Source organism: Anopheles cruzii, chromosome 2, assembly GCF_943734635.1.
Source record: "Anopheles cruzii chromosome 2, idAnoCruzAS_RS32_06, whole genome shotgun sequence".
Taxonomy (NCBI): domain Eukaryota; kingdom Metazoa; phylum Arthropoda; class Insecta; order Diptera; family Culicidae; genus Anopheles; species Anopheles cruzii.
Window position 1 is genome coordinate 27358570 of NC_069144.1, and position 19134 is coordinate 27377703.

At 52.0% G+C, this 19134-nt stretch overlaps 4 protein-coding genes across 6 annotated transcripts; all 4 read left to right on the forward strand.

Annotated features, from left to right (window-relative positions):
- The first annotated feature begins 570 nt into the window (after positions 1–570).
- On the forward strand, positions 571–3768 carry LOC128267492 (serine-enriched protein-like). Of its 3 annotated transcripts, XM_053004334.1 has the most exons (4): positions 571–900; positions 1632–1670; positions 2930–3520; positions 3586–3768. In XM_053004334.1, the coding sequence occupies exons 1-4, from the start codon at positions 571–573 to the stop codon at positions 3766–3768; spliced, it is 1143 nt and encodes a 380-aa protein (XP_052860294.1). The 3 variants fall into 3 exon arrangements, with proteins under 3 accessions (XP_052860294.1, XP_052860295.1, XP_052860296.1); XM_053004335.1 differs by lacking the exon at positions 1632–1670; XM_053004336.1 differs by lacking the exon at positions 1632–1670 and having other exon boundaries at positions 3590–3640.
- Positions 3769–4062: 294 nt separating this feature from the next.
- Positions 4063–6963, forward strand: LOC128278769 (serine-enriched protein-like). The gene has a single exon (XM_053017498.1). It carries the CDS (start codon positions 4063–4065, stop codon positions 6961–6963), a length of 2901 nt encoding a protein of 966 aa, XP_052873458.1.
- A 4244-nt stretch (positions 6964–11207) lies between these two features.
- On the forward strand, positions 11208–13018 carry LOC128267940 (putative polypeptide N-acetylgalactosaminyltransferase 9). Its single transcript, XM_053004904.1, has 2 exons — positions 11208–11931; positions 11997–13018. Exons 1-2 carry the CDS (start codon positions 11208–11210, stop codon positions 13016–13018), a joined length of 1746 nt encoding a protein of 581 aa, XP_052860864.1.
- Positions 13019–13744: 726 nt separating this feature from the next.
- Positions 13745–15730, forward strand: LOC128278770 (putative polypeptide N-acetylgalactosaminyltransferase 9). The gene is made up of 4 exons (XM_053017499.1): positions 13745–13753; positions 13821–14397; positions 14472–15046; positions 15116–15730. The coding sequence occupies exons 1-4, from the start codon at positions 13745–13747 to the stop codon at positions 15728–15730; spliced, it is 1776 nt and encodes a 591-aa protein (XP_052873459.1).
- Positions 15731–19134: the final 3404 nt, after the last annotated feature.

The following is a 19134-nucleotide window of genomic DNA, read 5'->3' on the forward strand; positions in this document are numbered from 1 at the left end:
CCCTTCCTCTCGTCCTGCAAGGACCAAATTTCGTCACATGGTTTCTCAGGTGACCAGCAACCATTGTGCAAGTTTTGATGAAATTCGATTCATAACTTGTGGAGTAATTGATGTTTTTAACAGTTAGTTGTATGGAAGGGCAAAGAAAGAGGGGGGTGAGGGGTTTCTAACCATGATAACGACACTCCCCGGCCCCTAAAACCCCTGTATACCAAATTTCGAGTCAATCGGTCCAGTAGTTTCGGAGTTTACTTGAGACATACAGACAGAACTTGAATTTTATATATATAGATTATTTTGTTCGTTGAGTTTAAAACTCGATGATAAGTTACGCACGAGAAGAAACACATCTTATTGCTCTAAGAGTACTTGATTACTTAAAAGCATACTTCGTGGCACTCTGAGTTTTAGAGTTGTCAACGACATCTAAGTAAACACTGATTTTCGTAGCGAAACTTGGTTGATTGGCTTTTAGTTTTCGAAATGATTACGAATTACAAACTTCATAGAAATTTACTACATTTTCTTCCCTAACTTTTTCCCCCGCGTGTAGCAATAGAAATCACAGCTATGCCTGAAGTGTTGCCACTTTCTGGCATGGCTGACGCCGAGCCGGACTTGTCGACGTTCGAGAACAAGTCCGGCCTGGCGGAGGACATGAAGTTCCTCGCCTCGATGCCGGAGCTGTGCGACGTCACGTTTCTGGTGGGCGAAACACGCGAACCAGTCTGCGCCGTCAAGGCGGTGCTGGCCTCCCGTTCGCGCGTCTTCCAGAAGATGCTCTACCAGGCCCCGTCGCCCCAGCGCAAGAAGGAGCCACCGCCGCGCGAAAACAAGCTGCGCCTGTTCCTGAAGCGCTCGTCCGAACCGCTGCTGAATCTGCAGAACGCCGCCCAGCAGGTAAGACCGACGACCGAGCCCGGGTTGCCCGGAGCTGCAACTGACGGCTTTAGTTTTGTCTTTGGTTTCCCTTTTTCGACGAGTAACATCACATTTCATCGGACAAGTTGTAAATACGCCACCGGAGCTGGGTCCAAACCTGTGTTTGTTGTGTTTTACCATCCCCGGGTTCGCAGACTCCATATACCGTACCGTCCTTTAGTTCCAGTTCCGTCCAAGTTTTGTAAATAATTCACAAATTGATCCGTAAAACGAGGCGTCAGATCTAACCCTGGATCTGGACCAAAAACCGACCACAAACCAATCTATTTCGTATCTCTCTCTCTCTCCCCGTGTGCCGTCGTCTCCTGTGGTGTGCCACCTTCAACACCTTGTGCCACACACGTACGCGCGAGCGCACGTACACAAACACACACACGCATACGCATACCATCGTCGTGTGTCGCCCCCCAATGCCCACGCTTTACCGCCAATCGAAATTATCAAAATTGCTTCCTTCATCCGCTTGTCCGTTGTAAATTGACAAACCATCCATCACCCATCGTACACGAAATATCCGCTCCGGATTCTTCCGTCGTATGGCGCGTGTGTGTCAACTGTACATTGTCTACAATCCATCTACAACCACTAAATGACTCGACCCAATCGCAACCATCACAAACAAACCAAAACAAAAATAAACACCAAAACCCCAAACAAACGAACCGAATGGCTGACCGTTCGTTGTGTAGCGAAGCGGCTTCAATCAGCAACTAGCACCTATTGCGGAGGTAAACCTGAAAAAACAACAAACAAACAAACAAAAAGCAACCAAATCTGGGCCGCAAAATGAAATGTTGCCAACCAGTTCTAGTGGTTCTGTTAGTTCTCTCCTCTCTCACTGTGTCTCTCTCTGTCTGTCCACAATACACACTCTCTTCATCACTTTCCTCTCTCTGTTTGTTCACTGTTTCGGCTACTTTCTGGTCTTGTGTCACATGTTATTGCTTGTCATAACAACGCTCCGCGCTTCGAACTGCTTTTGTATCGCTTCTTAACCGTTCGTTATCTGATTAGTTTTTCCTTATGTTACATGCTACCTAGAAGTTACTATGTATGACATGTCCTTTGCACGTCCTTTCATACTGCATCAAGATCACAGAACAGCTTAGCGCATGACCGTAGAGACAAAGAGGCACCCGATTTAGAAAGCCTCGACGAAATTAATTAAGTTTTACTAATAAATCGATCGTTATTGTTTTTGCGTGTTTTTGCGCTGGCCCATGGACCAGGAGCTCAATGATCAATTTATCCATAGCGTCAATGGAATCTAGTGAATGGTCAATATTATAAAATAACCGTGACCCGTCCGTTTAAGTTGTCCAAAATCTTTATGTTGTCGCCATTAGGGCTCTGTCGATGGTCCAACAGAGTACATTAAAGTACTTAATCGCAATAATTGCAATTGCGTTACTGTACCGAGACAACCATGAACCAATCTTTTGTGTACCTAGGATAAGTCCAAGACTGCATGTTCCAATTAGGGATCGCTTGCCCGTCTTCGTTCTACGTTCCAAGATGTAGATCTATTCAATTGGAGTTCATGGAGTCCAAGTGTTCGTGATCACCTTTCAACGGCACCGAAAAAGTTCCAACTTCCGACTTCCGGAGAAAAGAATCTATGCGAACTTCACAATTGGACCTACCTGTGGATTTAGCCACTGGACCCCCAATTCCACAAATAGACCATCTAGTAAATGACACACACAAACACACACACCGTTCCTCGCTATGTTCTCTTCTCACACGTTTCCACATTTGTTGTTTCTCTTTACTGAACGTTACTCTGTCATCCATTGGATCCTCTCTCTCTCTCTCTGTCTCTGTCTGTTTGCCTCTAGTTGGAGAGTTCTTGGAATGCGGATGCGCACCCTAGTTCTTCTTCCTAGTATCCCTAGACGCTAGAGCAAACTAGATGTTGCACGATCCTCGCAGAGGCTCGCACAAGCTAATCTATCACCCCCCCTATATATGCTCAACTCTTCCCTAGCCTGCCGGCCAGCAGCACCAGACGCTGATCATCGAGGAGTTCGAACCGGACGTGTTCCGGCAGCTGATCGAGTACATCCACACCGGCTGCGTGACGCTGCAGCCGCGCACCCTGCTCGGCGTGATGAACGCGGCCGACTACTACGGGCTGGAGGAGCTGCGCCGGGCATGCGGCGGGTTCGTGCAGTGCTGCATCAACGTGGACACGGTCTGTGCGCTGCTGGCATCGGCCGAGCGCTACATCCAGTACAAGTGCACCAAGAGCCTCGTCCAGAAGGTGCTGGAGTTCGTGGACGAGCACGGCAACGAGGTGCTGAATCTGGGCAGCTTCACGCTGCTCCCCCAGCACGTCGTCCGGCTGATCCTGGCCCGGGAGGAGCTGCGGGCGGACGAGTTCACCAAGTTCCAGGCGGCGCTGATGTGGAGCAAGAAGTACTGCGACTCGAGCCAGAACCCACCGCTGAAGGAGGTGATCGGCAACTTTCTCGAGTACATCCAGTTCCACAAGATCCCGGCCAACGTGTTAATGCGCGAGGTGCACCCTCTGGGGCTGGTGCCGTACTCGATCATTATGAACGCGCTCGCCTATCAGGTAAGGTGTGGGTTCGGATGGTGGGTTGTGGCGTGGCTAACTTGGGTGCCCGGTTTCCTGTTCAGGCAGACCCAGCAAGTGTGGACCCCGGAAAGCTCTCCCCCAACTCCAGCCGAGTAAGGCGGGCCCGCCAGTCGCACGGCCGCTCGATGTCGGTGCAGAGTTCGCTTGACCCGTACGGGTCCAACACGACGCTTAGCTCTAGTGGCAGCAGTGATCCAGCTAGTGGACCACCTCACAGCAACTAACAAAAGCTCAACGGCCCCTCCTCTCCAACTCCAGAGTCGTCCTCCCACCATGGCAGATCGTCGTCGTCGTCCCACCACCACCATCACCACAACCACCAGCAGGGCCAATCCCACCACCACAGCCAGCACCTGCACCAGCCGGGTCAGGGCAGCGGAAGTGGCAGTTCGCGCAGTGGCTCGCAGCTGCCCAAAATCCGGAAGGCCAAATCCCAGAGCTTCCGGACGCGCCGCAGCCCGTCGGAGCGCAGCGCTAAGGGCGGCCACATCTCGCCCTGGAACTCCAACAGCGCCACCATGACCAACAACAACAACAACAGTAGTGGTTGCCGAAGTCCGAGCACCCAGCAACCACCGTCCAGGTCACCGGTCGGCAGTATGACCCACCTCGAGCACCGCAGCTCCATCAGCTCGGCCAAGAGTCCGTGTCTGTCACGCCAGGGGACGCTGCGGTCGTCGCACCGGCGCAAGAGCAGTCTCGGGGCGTCCCTTAACCTAAGCCAGGGACGCCGGAGCCCCGGCTCCGGGATGCTGAATGATCGCAGCCCCTCCGGACGCCCCAAGAGCCCGAACCTGCTGATCACCGACCAGATGTACGCGGCCAGCTTCGATCGACGCTCGCCGACCGCGATGTCCTTCTCGGGCCGTCGCTCTCCCTCCGGTCTGCGATCCCCCTCCGGTCTACGGTCCCCATCCGGACGGCGCAGCCCGCTCGGGTTCGGGAACCTCCAGTCGGAGTACGCGGAACTGCTCCAGAGCCAACAGGAGCGCTTCAGCCCGAACTCACTCAGTAGCCACCAGTCGTACCAGGATCGGCGGACAAGCCCGACTACCATCCACCTGCCACCGGAGCGCAGCCGAAGCCCGGTCGTCGTCGGCGGTGGCTTCGGGTTCCCGTTCGGACCGGGCGGCCGAGAGTCCCGCTCCATGCGCACCAGCCCGACCGCGCTCGGCAACATACCACCGATCACCATCTCGAACCCGTCGGAAACGTACGATATCGTCCAGAAGTCGATCGAAACGGGCCACCACCAGCGCAGTCCCAAGAGTCCCAAAAGCCCCATCCGGCCGGAACCGGGAACTGGACTGCCCGGGGCGGCGGCGGCGTCGGCGTCGGGGTCCTGTTCCAGCACCGCTCCCGAGAAGAAGGAGAAAACGAGCGTCATGAAGGAGATACTGGCGTTCGTACGGAAGCCTTCCTCCTCGTCGTCTACTTCGTCCTCGAAGAAGACGGCGGCAGCTGCGGCCGCCGCAGCGGCAGCTCCCCGGACGAACAAGTTCACGGCCGCGTTCACGCGGACAGTCGAGGCGCCGCTGCTGCGGCAGAGCACCTTCTCCAGCATCCAGCACTCGTCGAGCTGCGCCGGGCGGAACGCGATCACGAAGCAGATGTCGGAGATCGCGTTCGAGCCGATCATGTCGTCGCTAAAGTGGAAGAACGTCGGCTCCAAGATTTCGCTCAAGTCACTCAAGAAACTGTCGCAGGGCGTTAGCGTCGGGATCGGCGGCGGCGGCGCCGGGGCGGACGAGAAGCGCGCAGGACCTCGCTCGGACAAGCGCTCGAGCGGTGACGAGGTGAGCGATCGCGAGAGCAGTGACGGAGTAGTGGCCCCCGCTACCTCCACACCCGCGGACACCGCTTTCGAGATGCTGGAGAGTGTCCACTTCGAGAAGGTCGGCGACTCGTACATCCGGCACGACCAGATCCGGGAGGAGGGCGAAAGCCCTCGCGGTTCCCAGGAGGAGGCCGGCGAGGGCAGCGACGTGGAGGGCGACGCCGGCGATGGGCGGCTGCGGGTGGGTGCCGTGAGCGAGATGAAGAAGTCACTGGAGGCGCTGTTCACCGCCACCCGCCAGCAGCAGCCCGCCGGCAATGACGAGGCAGCGGGCGAAGCGGTGGTGGCGACGACGGCGACGGACGCCATCCAGTGTCCAACGTTCGAGATCGAACCCCCGTCGCGGCGCGCCTCGTTCGATCCGCCCCGGTCGCCGTTCCTGGAGAACCTGCGCAGTCTGAGCGATACGGACCACGAGGGAACGACGACGCAGCACAGCCGAGACTCGGGCGGTGACAGCTTCGAGATGATCGACACCACCGACCGGATGCCGGGCTCGAGCGTGTCCGGCGACCGCCATTCGTCAATGGACACCAGCTTCGACATCTCGCGCTACCAATCGACCAGCTACGAGGACCAGAACTCGTCCTTCGAGCTAGTCGAGCTGGACAGCTCGCAGCGCGGTGACAAGACGTTGTCCCCGTACGATATACGCAAGTCCTCGATCGAGCTGGTCGACGCGGAGACGTTCCAGCGCAGCACCTACCCGGAGGGCCGCAAGTCGTCGCTCGAGACGCACTTTGACCTGGCGGACGGCTACCAGCAGCAGGGACAGCAGGGCCCGGGACCACCGCACCGCTCCGCCAGCCCCCGGTCGGCGTTCTCGGTGACGCGGGCCCCGACCCGGAAGCAAATCTCCGAACCGGGTCGCTGCCGCGAGCCGCTCCACGGACGATCGACGGGAGGCAGTATCGTCGGAGGTCCGGCCGGACTGGCATCTACTTCCGGCGCCGGCGGGGCCGGCACTGGCATGAAGTCGCACCACTCGGCGCCGCATCGTGCCAAGTCACCGCTCTCGAACCAGACGTCGTCCAACTTTAGTTCCCGCGACAGCTACGATTCGATCTTCGAAACGACGCCTCCGCAGCCGCACCAACACCATCACCACCAGCAGTACCATTCGCACTACCATCAGGCGCACGGGAAGGGTCCGCCGCCGGACGGGAAGCAACACTTCCCGCTGGCGCCACCGCGGAAGTCGTCCAACGAGTCGCCACGGTTCCTGTGTACCGATAAGCGCTGTGCCGCCATCTTCGAACCTAGGCCAATGCCGGCAACCGGTAGCGGTGGCGGCGGAGGTAGCGGTGGACCATGCGGTGGTGGATCCGGTGGGCGGTTGTCCTCGTGCTATCTGGACACCTCGAGTGGAAGCGAGTTCGAGCCACCGTCACCGCGGCGAGCCGCCAGTGCCTCGCCGAAGCACACGTTCACGTTCCGGATCGTGCTGAAGAAGGTGGACAGCTCGCCGGACGCGATCTGTCCGTCGATCGAGCGGCGCCAGCTGCGTGAGAAGGCCGAGAGCCGCCACAAGCGGCGTGACAGCCGGCGCAAGAAGCTGCTCGAAATTGGCAAGAGCTTTTAGGGTGCGCGCCACGCGAGGGAACTGCGAAAATCAGCACGCAACACGATTGACCATTGATCGCTTACCTTTCGTAGGTTTCTGTTCAAAATTTTAGAAAGAGCACTACTCGACGTCTTCAGGCAACCCCGGGCAATAAGTATTGGAACCGACAGGACGAGGGACGTCGTGACTGATTGATGGCATCCTGATTCCACTGATAAATGAATCCCGCGTTAAGAACTTGAGGACAACGTTACCCATTTGCTTAATTTTTTTTACACAACGTCATAGTCAAAGTCATGCACAAATTAAGGAATCTGGCAATATTGTCAAACCAAGTAAACATGTTGGTTCTAACGTTGGAACTTATCTATAAATATGTTCTACAAATCGATAACGCTCTACAGTCAATCAATCACGAACTGACCGCCAAACGATCGTTCCGGAGCATTTTTGTCGGTTCCGATACTATTGCCCCGGTCTAGTCTGGACGACGAGGATTAAAGATCACTCAAAGTGCGCAAATCAATCAGTTGCTTCATTTCTTGGATTGAACAATTGATTTCCTGGATTAAAGATGGTTTGCAAAGGCCGAAATTGAAATGAGAAACTCTAAACATATGCAATTTGCTAAATAATAATAACTTTTGCAACTTTTCAATGTGTCATTGAACGAAATGTTCTATACTTCACTTTATATAACAAAAATATTAATATTTCATCGCAGATCAACATTCTACACTTTTTTTCCAACTCATCAGTAAACGTTTGAAGAACACAAAATTCACATTAAATCATATAGTTCAGACCAAGACAGGGTGTGTTTGACACGCAAGCGAAAGTGGCCAAAAACTGAAACGTATCATCCCGGTGGAAGACGGTGGACAAGAATTGAAAAGACTTTTAATCCATTTAATGTCTGCGTGTGCGTGTGCGTGTGTGTGTTTGACACAAAAATCAATTGATCTCTAAAGAAAACCGCGATGCGCGATGCGCATGCTTCCTGCAAACAAAACGTGTTCAAATATATTTATAAAATATACACAAACAACCGATTGTTGCCGATGCAAAGCAAGAGCACAGCAGACACATTTTCAGACCCCTGCAACCTAACCACCGGTCCGGTCGGCCGGTCCGGGACGGACACGGTCGGTGGTCCTCAGGTATACCAAGAGCGGGCCCCGGAGCCCCCGCAAATGGAGAGACAGAGAAACTAAACATTGTTGTAGTGAAAGAAGAACCCTTTAACAGTGAAACAAAAACAACCCGTAAGACTAAACTGTTACAACTGTTGGACCGAAAAAGGCGCATCGCCCAAAACGGTTTGAATTGAAGCAAAACTGGTAACTTTCCTGCAAGCGGCTAGGCAAACATTTACAAGATTAACAATTAAATCAAGTTAGTAGAAATGTTGCAGTTTTTCCATTATTCGTAATTAATCCAATTGTTACACCCCAACGGTGTTGTTGTGCACGCCATTGAGCCCACTTTTCACACACTAGCCTCTTGAAACGTTAAAACGTACGTTAAACCAAATCGATGGTTACTGAGACCGATGGCTGAACCTCTTTGATCGAAAGTGTACCTTAGGTTCGAGGATAAGTTTTGAAGAACAATCGCGTTGCTATCGCACTATCAAAAAGGAAGTAACATGTCTGTAAACGCATTAGAAAACGTACATACTATACTGTCCGGGAACAACTCACTCTAAATTAGCTCTCTCCGTGAGCGCGGATGAACTACAACGCTGGTTTCCTGTAGCAACTACAGACCGTACGAACGGGGGGTGGAGGGACGAACGTATAGCAGCTGCAGGAGTATTAATCTAGAACCATTATGTGTAACACAACAGGACGTTCCATACACATCTCAGGACTGTCATCTGTCATGGAAGTAGGGATAGCCACCAAACCAAACCACGTACTCTGGAGGACTTTGCCCCCGGGGGAGAGGGGCCGTCGTGTATTTGTGCGCCACGTGTGTATGTGTGTGTGTGTTTGTGCGCCAAAGTGCGCCATATTGTCCGTTTTTTCGTACACTGTAGCACGGTCGGTGAGCATCATCGTTAACAGGACTGAACAAAAATCGAGTGGAAGTAGAAGTTGGACCTCGAACGTAATCGGAACAGGAATCACATCAATCGCCCAAAACGATCGTCAAAACATAATCAAACAGTACGTGTACGCGTGTGTGTGTGTCTGTGTGTTTGTATAGGTGTTTGATTATTGTTTACACTTCAATACTCTCTTGCCTGATAATGATCCCTCCCTGAAGCGACCCAGTTCCCGAAAGCAGACAACTGTCTGCGAAGATACTTTAATTTTAATGTTAAATTACTTCTTCAATACTGAGCCCCAAGACAACCCAAGCCAACCCATGGCACGACTGTTCTGAAGCATCCATATCCCTCTGTAGCTCTGTGTGCTTTCATCGCCGGCACCCCACCATACAGTGTCTTGTGAATTCCCCCCACACGAAAGCACTCTTGAGAGAGCATACCTGTGATACCTGATCTGGCCCTGACCGCAACTTCGCATCCCTTCGAATCCTCTTCAACCGATCCACTTGATTCAGAACCTTTTCGATAAGTCGAAGATCATGCATCAACATGGTTCACAGACAGTTCCCTGTAGGCCAACAATCGCATGCCAAACGCTCCAAGCTATTCTAAAAGAAAGTCCTTTAATTGTAGAACCATTGAATAATTCAAGCAGACGCAAAACAGAACAGAACTCACACACTACAGCAGTCCAACTAATTCCGATGTCTACATCCATTTACTCGGTGTATGTTCGCAACTCCAGAAGGAATCCAAAATATATCGATCACAAAACGTGCAAGCCCGGGGCCCGGGTTGTCGTCTTTTCGCTGTGACATTCGAAGCATTGAAAGTGAAAGAAACCAATTTTGGAGAGTGACAACAAATTTGATGTTCACAATTGTACGGTCGAGCGCTCACTGGAAGCAAAGCTTACTGTGTGCCGGTATGCCACACAGCTGGTTGGTGATTCAAAGTAACCGGCGAACAAATCTGTCATTTGCTAGTCCAATTTAAATTTCAAAGTGTCATTTCTATTTTTTTTGTCATTTCAAAATGAATGGGCCACCATCAGAGTTCCGGTGGCGAAGTGGAATGGGGGGATAAAATTGAGCCGTACCAAAAAACAGCGATGTCGCAATCAATTTTCCGTCGCTCCATTATCCGTCAACTGAATCGGCATTAACGTTGGGGAACACTTTTGTGGACAGTACGTCAGCCAACAAACACTGTACACCGTTAGAGCATCGAAAGTGTTTTCCGATAACATACTTGTCACGACAAGTTCAAGAATTTTTATGCTAAAACTAACTTCTAAGTTCCTCAAACTGGAATACCTCATAGAGTACAATCATCGGCGGAAGAATGGTATTGCTTCTGGGGGAACCCCATCATCTGCTGATATCGATTACCGGTTCAAAATGATTGTAATAAAATCGGTCACCCGGACCGGCCCATTACTGATAGCACCCATCGCAAGGCACTCTACGATTCTTGGGGCATTCCTTCGATTTCGCGGGTCTTATCTATCAACTCGCGATCCACGTTGCACAACCACCACAAAACAACGGCATTAATGGCACACTCAAACCCATCCCGCGAATGCTAACATTTAACCTCGATATGCGCGTATCATCAGCGTGCTCCGGTGTTGGTATTTTAGTGAGCCATGAGCCCCGTCGAAAAATGGAACAAAACGGCGAAACCTACGGCGTCGCGAGTCGCAGTTAATCAAAACATTATTGCTCGGCATGTGTGTGCGTTATCTGTGGCCACCTTTCTCTGTGGCAACACCCGGCCGGCGGCGGCGGCGGCGGACGTTATCTGGCGACACCCTTTTTAATCGAATAGCGTCCCGCGAGTTAAGGTAAGTGCCACGCCACGCCACAACATGGTGACGCATAATCGCAACGCAGCCGCGACGACAGGGCCGCGGTCTGAAGGTCGCGGGAACATCGAAAAACTCAAATAAAACCACAAAACTTCGAAATCAATCAAACGTTCTCCTTCTTTTCGAACCCCCTGACAAGGGGCTGGGCACCGGAACTGTGGTCGCGTTGGACACAGCACAGAACACAAGTCTTCCGGTAGGCGGCCGCGACACCGCCGCTAGTTGTTGTGGTTGAGCCGCGTCAAACAGTCGCGTCACGGCTATGCTAGCGAAAGGTTGCGGTTCCGGTGGTTGTTGGTTTTGGTGCCCCGAGGAAAGAAACCCAGTGCCCCGAGGATGCCACTGTTGACGGTGAAGCAACTGTTCTTCTTGCTCGTCTTTTCGCTGATCGGTCTTACGTTCTGGATAACGGTGCTAGAACGTGACACTCGGCAGAATCCCGCCGGACTGCTCGACGGGTTGCTCGGGCAACTTAAAGGAGCCGGCAAACACCAGACAGTGGGAACGGCCCCAGACCAGAGCGCCACAGAGTACGATCCCGATGGAGCCCCGGGCGATATGGGTCTTCCGGTGGTGCTCCCTAGCGATCTGTCGCCGAAGGTCCAAGCGAAGGTGCAGCGTGGTTGGGCTGAGCAGGGTCTCAACGTGTACGTGTCGGACATGATTTCGCTCCGGCGAAGGTTGCCGGATGTGCGCGATCCTTGGTGCCGGGCGGAAGAACAGGCTAGGCGAGATCGACAGATTGGACCCGGCACACTGCCCGCGTCGTCGATTGTGATCGTGTTCTACAACGAGGCTTGGTCGGTGTTGCTCCGGACCGTGCACTCCGTGCTTGATCGCACACCGGGCGAGCTGATCGAGGAGATCCTGCTCGTCGACGATCACTCGCCGATGGAGCATCTTCACAAGCGGTTGGACGAGTACGTGGCCACGCTGCCACGGGTACGTATCATCCGTGCCCCGACCCGGATTGGACTGATCCGTGCGAGACTCCTCGGTGCGAAGGCAGCCCGGTCCGACATCGTTACCTTCCTGGATGCGCACTGCGAGGTGATAGATGGTGAGTCGCCCCCCGAGAATGTCCCTCTTAAGACCAAAGCAACTAACCCCTTAAGGGACCCTCAGGTTGGCTGGAGGCTCTGGTGGCACACGTCGCCCCGAACGAAACGATGATCGCTATCCCGGCGATCGATTGGATACACGAGGACACGATGGCGCTGAACGCACAGAACTCGGTCCGGTACTACGGTTCGTTCGATTGGGGCCTCAACTTCCAGTGGCGTGCTCGGTCGGATCGGCTCGCTAAACCCGCGCCCAACAGCCATCCGGCCGCACCGTACGATACACCGACGATGGCCGGTGGACTGTTTACGATCAACCGGACGTTTTTCGAGCGGCTCGGTTGGTACGACGAAGGCATGGAGATTTACGGTGGCGAAAACATGGAGCTCTCGTTCAAGGCGTGGATGTGCGGGGGCACCCTGCAGATTGTGGCCTGCTCGCGGGTGGCCCACATTCAGAAGCGGGGCCACCCGTACCTGCGCCAGATCAGCGGCGCGTACGGCAAGATCCGTCGGAACTCGATCCGGTTGGCCGAGGTGTGGATGGACGAGTACGCCGACTACTTCTACGACTCGTTCGGTGGCCGCGTGAAGCGCGGGGATTTTGGTGATCTCACCGCACGTCACGAGCTGCGCGCGAGGTTGCAGTGCAAACCGTTCCGTTGGTACCTCGAACACGTGTTTCCCGAGCAGTTCGATCCGAGCCGGGCCGTTACGCGGGGTGAAATCCGATTCGGGGCTGCCGATCGGTCCCATCCAACTTGCCTCGATTGGCCGGCTGAACTGAGGGTGTTACCGTGCCACGGTACCGGTGGCCACCAGCTGTGGTATCTTACGGCCAGTGGAGAGGTAACGCGCGAGGATCACTGTCTCGACTACGACGGGCAGCAGGTGGCGGTGTTTCGGTGCCACGGGATGCGTGGTAACCAGCAGTGGAGCTGGGACGCGGACACTAAGCTCCTGCGGAAGCTGATGTACGAACGGTGTCTCCAGTGGGACGGTGCCGCGTTCCGGCTCGAGACCTGCGATCCGGCCCTGGCGAACCAACGGTGGTTGATGCAAAACTATAACCCCAACAATCTGTGATCTGTGTGTGCCGGAGCCACGTCAGACTCATGACAGTCTGTATAGCACGTTTCATAATCGCGCTAAAGCAGATTCCGGACAGCTACCAGAACTTGGCGTGAGCTCGAACGTACGTTAAATAGACCCTAATCTAACGGTAGATAGCTTATCTCTCCAGTAAACGTTCCATGGCCCAAAGTGTAAACCTTACCACCTTTTTGGATGGGTGTTTCATTTTTACTGTAGCGATGATAGCCTATTCGGGACGTGCCAATTCCGGAGGGCACGATTAAATAATCGAGCCACCAGTTGGATCATAAAACTTGGGAAAGAACTTTCAATGACTCGCGTGACACATGCGCCGAGCAGGAGCAGACAATCCTGCCACATTGTTGTCTGCCCTGGACGGGTCTGCGTGGAAAGTGTAAGCAACCAGGTGCGGAACGCGATTGTTGGCAAGTTCGGTGAACATAACTGGCTACTTTCATCAGCCACTGAAGTCGCTCGTGACGTGTCGTGCGTTCTGCCGATAAGCCAACATGTTGTGTGTCTATCACAAACATGGCCCAGTGTACAGGCGAGCTCGTAATCAACGGCCCGTTATCCTCCCGCGGCACCGGGACAGCAGATAAAACGGCACGATTGATAACGCAACCGTTGACATTTCTCGATGGCGAAGTACCTTCACCGGGCTACCACCACCACCGGTCATCGAAGTCAGTGTTGAATCGTTTTCGTGCGCACACCATGTACGGCGTAAGTTACGGACCTCCGCAGCAGAAAGAAAGTCACACCATTTCGTTAACCTGTCCCCGTTTTGTAGGCAAAACTACTCTCCGCCCGGCGCGATCTCTGCTTGGCGGCGATTGTGGCCTGCTGCCTGCTGGCCCTGTACCTCTACCACAACCAGCTATCGGAGCGGCTGGCCACGCTGGAAGAATTCCGAGCCGGACACGAGAACCAGGAGCGCACTCGGAAGCTCTACGATGAGCCTTTTGCGATCCCGGAATATGAAGCGGTCCCGTACGATCGGCTCTACACGCCAGCGCCGCAGGACGATCGGAGTGCCCGGCTACCCGGTGACATGGGCGAACCGGTGACCCTACCGAAAAACGTTTCGGAAGAGGTCGAGCGGCTCGTCAAACAAGGCTACACGGAGCAGGGACTGAACCAGTACGTCAGTGATCTGATCCCCGTGCGCCGCCGGTTGCCGGACCTTCGGGATCCGTGGTGCACGGAGGCCGATCGATTGCGTCCGGCACTGCCGAAGGTGTCGGTCGTGATCGTGTTCTACAACGAGGCCTGGTCAGTGTTGGTCCGGACCGTACACTCCGTGCTCGATCGAACACCGAGCGCCCTGCTCGGTGAGATCATTCTGGTGGATGACTTTTCCAGCTTGCGTAAGTGACTGCCACACGGATCCGCACCCCTTAGTGGCTCACTGGTTCACCTTTCACCCTCACCCCTAGTGTAGCGCATCTCAGGACGCAGCTGGACGAGTATTTCAGTGGCTACCGGCAGGTGCGGATTCTGCGAGTTCCGCAGCGTCTCGGGTTGATTCGTGCGCGTATGCACGGGGCCCGCAGTGCGTCGTCTGATTTTCTCACCTTTCTCGATGCGCACTGCGAGTGTATGGTGGGGTGGCTCGAGGGTCAGCTGGATCAGGTGGTGCGTGATCCGCGGACGATCGCGCTGCCCACCATCGACTGGATCGACGAGCACAACCTGCGGTTGGTGAGTGACAAGGCACCCGTGTTCTACGGTGCCATGGGCTGGGGACTGGACTTTCGGTGGCGTGGCCGCTGGGACCGACTGCACAAGCCGGACAACAAGCTGGAACCGTTCGCGACGCCCGTCATGGCCGGCGGTCTGTTCACGATCCACCGGAAGTTTTTCGAACGGCTCGGTTGGTACGACGACGGGCTGGACGTGTACGGGGGCGAGAACATTGAGCTGTCGGTGAAGGCGTGGATGTGCGGCGGTCGCCTGGTGACCGTTCCGTGTGCCCGTGTCGCTCACATCCAAAAGACTGGCCATCCTTATCTGAGGGTAAGTGGAGTGGAGGTTTGTAGGTGACCCCACCGACGGCTAATACCGCACTTTCTCTCTCTTTGGTAGGGTGTGAAAAAAGACGTCGTCCGTGTGAACTCGGTGCGCGTGGCCGAAGTGTGGCTCGACGCGTACGCCCAGGTGCTGTACGATCTGTTCGGTGGGCCACAGTTCCGCGGCAGCTACGGTGACATCTCGGAGCGTAAGGAGCTACGGGAAGCGCTCCACTGCAAAGACTTTCGCTGGTACCTGGATACCGTATTTCCTGAACTGGGCGAAGATCTCACCAAGTACCGGCCGGGACACGGGGCGCTCAAGAATGAGGCGCTACAGAACGCGGCGGAGCCGCACTGTCTCTCGTACCAGGTGCCACAGCCCCTGATGAACGTGTGTCGCGATGGGGACTCCAAGCAGCACTGGGTGGTTAATGTGTACGGGGAGATTAGCAACCAGAACCGGTGTCTGGACTACGATGGAAATACGCTCACGCTGTACGGTTGCCACAAGGGGCGCGGGAACCAGGAGTGGCAGTACAATGGCACCACGTACCAGTTTGAGCACGTCAAGCATAAGGCCAAGTGTTTGGCGATCGACCGGGGTACCAAGAAGCTGCGCATGGAGCCGTGCGATGCTGGCCAGGAATCTCACCGATGGCACTACCCGCCGTTAGACTTTAGTGGGTAATAAGCTGGTTACTCTATATTTTGTCCCCTTCTGTGTCCATACGTTTCATGTGATGGTCCATCCCATTCCATCCAGAAAGGCAGTGAGTCCATTACAAAATCTACACCAAAAAGGGCCAAATTCGACTGTTAGTGTTATGATTGCCATAGTTTATGGGACTGAACTACACTCTGTCAACTTTCTATAGCCGCACCCACGTTTTCACCGTATCTTCGAAACGGTCTTTCCGATTCAACTTCTGCTTTTGGGATTTTTTTAAGTAGGCAAAATTATGAATAAAACCATTTGGTTGGATTGAAGTTTCATGATTTCTAGCTTTTTATCGACCAAATACGATATAGGCACTGTCAACTTTCTATAGCCGCACTTCGAGTTTTGCTTCCGAGAGTAGTTTTCATAACGAGTTTTGCCAGTGAATTACTTAAATATGCCAAAAGGAAGTGTTCTAAGTAAAAAAGAAAAAGGATTGATAGAGGCATATAGGCTGGAGAGTGTTGCTATTCGAGAAATGGCTCGAAGAATAAAGAGATCCAATAAAGTGATCGGTAATTAGTTAAAGGATCCTAAACGGTATGCAACTGTGCAATGTACTCTGAAAAAAATCAAGATGTCGATGAGAACCAACTGAAACATTGTTAAATTGGCGTCAAATTCGACAATATCGCTATCAAAAATCAAATCTACACTGAATCTGCCAGTGAGTAGGGAAGATTTTCGCAAGGTTTTGCAAAACAGCCCGAATATAACTCGAGCAAAAATGATCAAGGCACCAAATCCAAGCCTACTACACCAATAAAAACGTGTAGAATTTGCTAAACTGAACATGGAACGTCGGTGGGACATGGTATCTTTCGGTTTTCTTCTGCTCTTTCAAGAGCATATTTTGTATCAAAAGAACCTATTCCGTTTTCTGGTTTTTTCGTATAGGTGATCTTTTCTGATGAAAAAAAGGTTAATTTGGATGGGCTTGATGGTCTAACAGGCTACTGGCGAGATTTACGCAAAGATCCAGAGTACTTCTCAACCCGTAACTTTGGAGAAGGATCTCTGATGGTGTAGTTTGAGTTTTGCTCTGCGGGCAAGCTCAGTCTGGCTTTTACATCTTGTAAAATGAATTCTAACGACTACATCCAGATTCTAGAAGATGGTCTGATCCTGTTTACAGCTGAAAACCGCTGAAAAAATTAGTTTTTCAACAAGATAATGCTAGCATTCACACCAGTTCGATAACTCGAACATGGTTTGCTACCCATAAAATCAATTTGCTTAGGTGGCCAGCGCGAATTCCGGATCCAAATCCAGTTGAAAATGTCTGGGGAATATTGGTTAGACAAATTTATGCGGATAGGAAGCAATACAGCTCTATTAATGAGCTTAAAGCATCCATTTTGGAAGCTTGGGAACACATGGACCGAAAAATATTGAAAAACCTGGTAAACAGTATGACAAACAGAATTTTCCAAGTCATTCAGCGATCAGAGAAGCCAACTGACTATTAATCCTCATAATAAATACTGAGACTTGAAAAAAATCCACGCATATTGATCATTTTATTAGGTGCGGCTATAGAAAGTTGACAGTGCTTATATCGTATTTGGTCGATAAAAAGCTAGAAATCATAAAACTTCAATCCAACCAAAAGGGTTTATTCATAATTTTGCCTACTTAAAAAAGTCCCAAAAGCAGAAGTTGAATCGGAAAGACGGTTTCGAAGATACGTTGAAAACGTGGGTGCGGCTATAGAAAGTTGACAGAGTGTAGGAGCTCTGTTGGCTTACTAGAAGCATCACGAGCGGGAAGTAGGTCACACTTTGGGATGCAAAGTTAAACAAAAAGCCGTCCCAAAAGTACAAAGAGAAACTTTAGTTAGAGTAAAGCAATGTAATGGAGAATGTATGGAAAGTCAGTTAATACATGAAAGTAAAATACATATAACCTATATTCAAAACATCTGCACAACTACTGCGTTGTTCAATAAGTTTTGAGCTTCGATAAGAAAACCGCAATTTTATGGTCTACACTTTATCATTCAGTATGGTCTCCCTGAACATCAATACACTTGTTCCAAAGAGATTTCAATTTATGAATTCCATCCCTGTGGTGAGAATCTGTAAAGACTACAAAATACAATTCTACACTTCATATGACCTCATCATTTGATGAAAAAAGCATTCCACGCATGCATTTTTAAGGTCTGGAAACAGATGGAAGTCGCTAGCTAAGGGTTGCTGGTGAATACGTTGGAATAAGTCTGATGAATACGTTGGATGCTCCAACAATTCGAACTAATCGGATTCGGAATTTATTGTTTTACCAGCTTGCAAGTATTCCACAAACAAAATTCCTTTCGCATCCCAAAAAACTAATGCTAACACCTTCTTTACCGACTACTGGACAGGAACTCATTTCGAAGCCGAAGAACCAGGTTCACACCACTCTTTAGCCTCTTGTTTTGACTCAGGGTCATGGTGATAGACCCTTAAGTTTCATCCATACTGGTAAGTCGAAGCACAAAATCTACTTTATCCTTTCAAAAAAGTTCTAAATGAAGCCGAGAAAGTTGCACTCGAAGGCGTTTTTGTTCCATTTTTAGCGAATGCGGCACCCATTTTGCAAACAGCTTTCAGGAACCTAAAACTTAAATCCAAATATTGGTTATACTGCTCAATAAGATGGCTAGACCTTATACTAATTCTCTTTCAGTCACTCCACGATTTTCTAATACGAAATCTTGCATTTTTCCTACAATTCCGCCCTCTGTTACTGAAGCTCAAAACTTATTGAACAGCCTGGGGTACTTATCGATCCGTGTGATACAAGAACAAAAAACTCCAATAGAATTAGGTTACCAAAAAGTCCCTTTTTCCGTGGCAATGGTAAGTGCGTAAGTTGCACAAGCTGTTCACACATCACACTGGCGTTAAATGGAACGATCAAACGATCGGGTTCGAACCTCTCAAACCAACGCCGTCAGCTAACCGTTCCCACAACACACACCGAAACCGAACCGGGCATAAAAATCACCATAAGCTGGTCGGACAAAGACATCGGAGATTGCCGGGCGTCGATACGAGTGTACGTACGTGTTCCGAGTTCCAACATGTAAATCCGCTGTTGTTACAACTGTTTCCGCTGGTTGGTCAAGAAAGCTGTGCAAACGTCTGCCGCGACTAGTTTTGTGGTGTGTTGGTGGTGTTGACCCGCCTTCGTTAATCGCTGTTGTCACTTTTTTAAATATCTTCTAGTAGAGGCGCGTGAGGCACCCTGTGCCGAGCCTCGGTCCCTTATCATGCGCAGCTCACTATCGAGCGCTCTATCGCGCGGTACCGTCGTTTGTAGTACGATATCGTCCTCCGTCCACGGGACTTGCGCTCGTGCTACCGTGTTATAAACTGACCTGTCCG

Coding starts and splice junctions, on each gene's coding strand:
- LOC128267492 (XM_053004334.1), top strand. CDS start 571: ATGCCTGAAGTGTTGCCACTTTCTGGCATGGCTGACGCCGAGCCGGAC. Junction 901..1,631: donor TGCAGAACGCCGCCCAGCAG/GTAAGACCGACG, acceptor TTCGTTGTGTAG/CGAAGCGGCTTCAATCAGCA. Junction 1,671..2,929: donor AACTAGCACCTATTGCGGAG/GTAAACCTGAAA, acceptor ACTCTTCCCTAG/CCTGCCGGCCAGCAGCACCA.
- LOC128278769 (XM_053017498.1), top strand. CDS start 4,063: ATGACCAACAACAACAACAACAGTAGTGGTTGCCGAAGTCCGAGCACC.
- LOC128267940 (XM_053004904.1), top strand. CDS start 11,208: ATGCCACTGTTGACGGTGAAGCAACTGTTCTTCTTGCTCGTCTTTTCG. Junction 11,932..11,996: donor GCACTGCGAGGTGATAGATG/GTGAGTCGCCCC, acceptor AGGGACCCTCAG/GTTGGCTGGAGGCTCTGGTG.
- LOC128278770 (XM_053017499.1), top strand. Junction 14,398..14,471: donor GGATGACTTTTCCAGCTTGC/GTAAGTGACTGC, acceptor CCCCTAGTGTAG/CGCATCTCAGGACGCAGCTG. Junction 15,047..15,115: donor CTGGCCATCCTTATCTGAGG/GTAAGTGGAGTG, acceptor TCTCTTTGGTAG/GGTGTGAAAAAAGACGTCGT.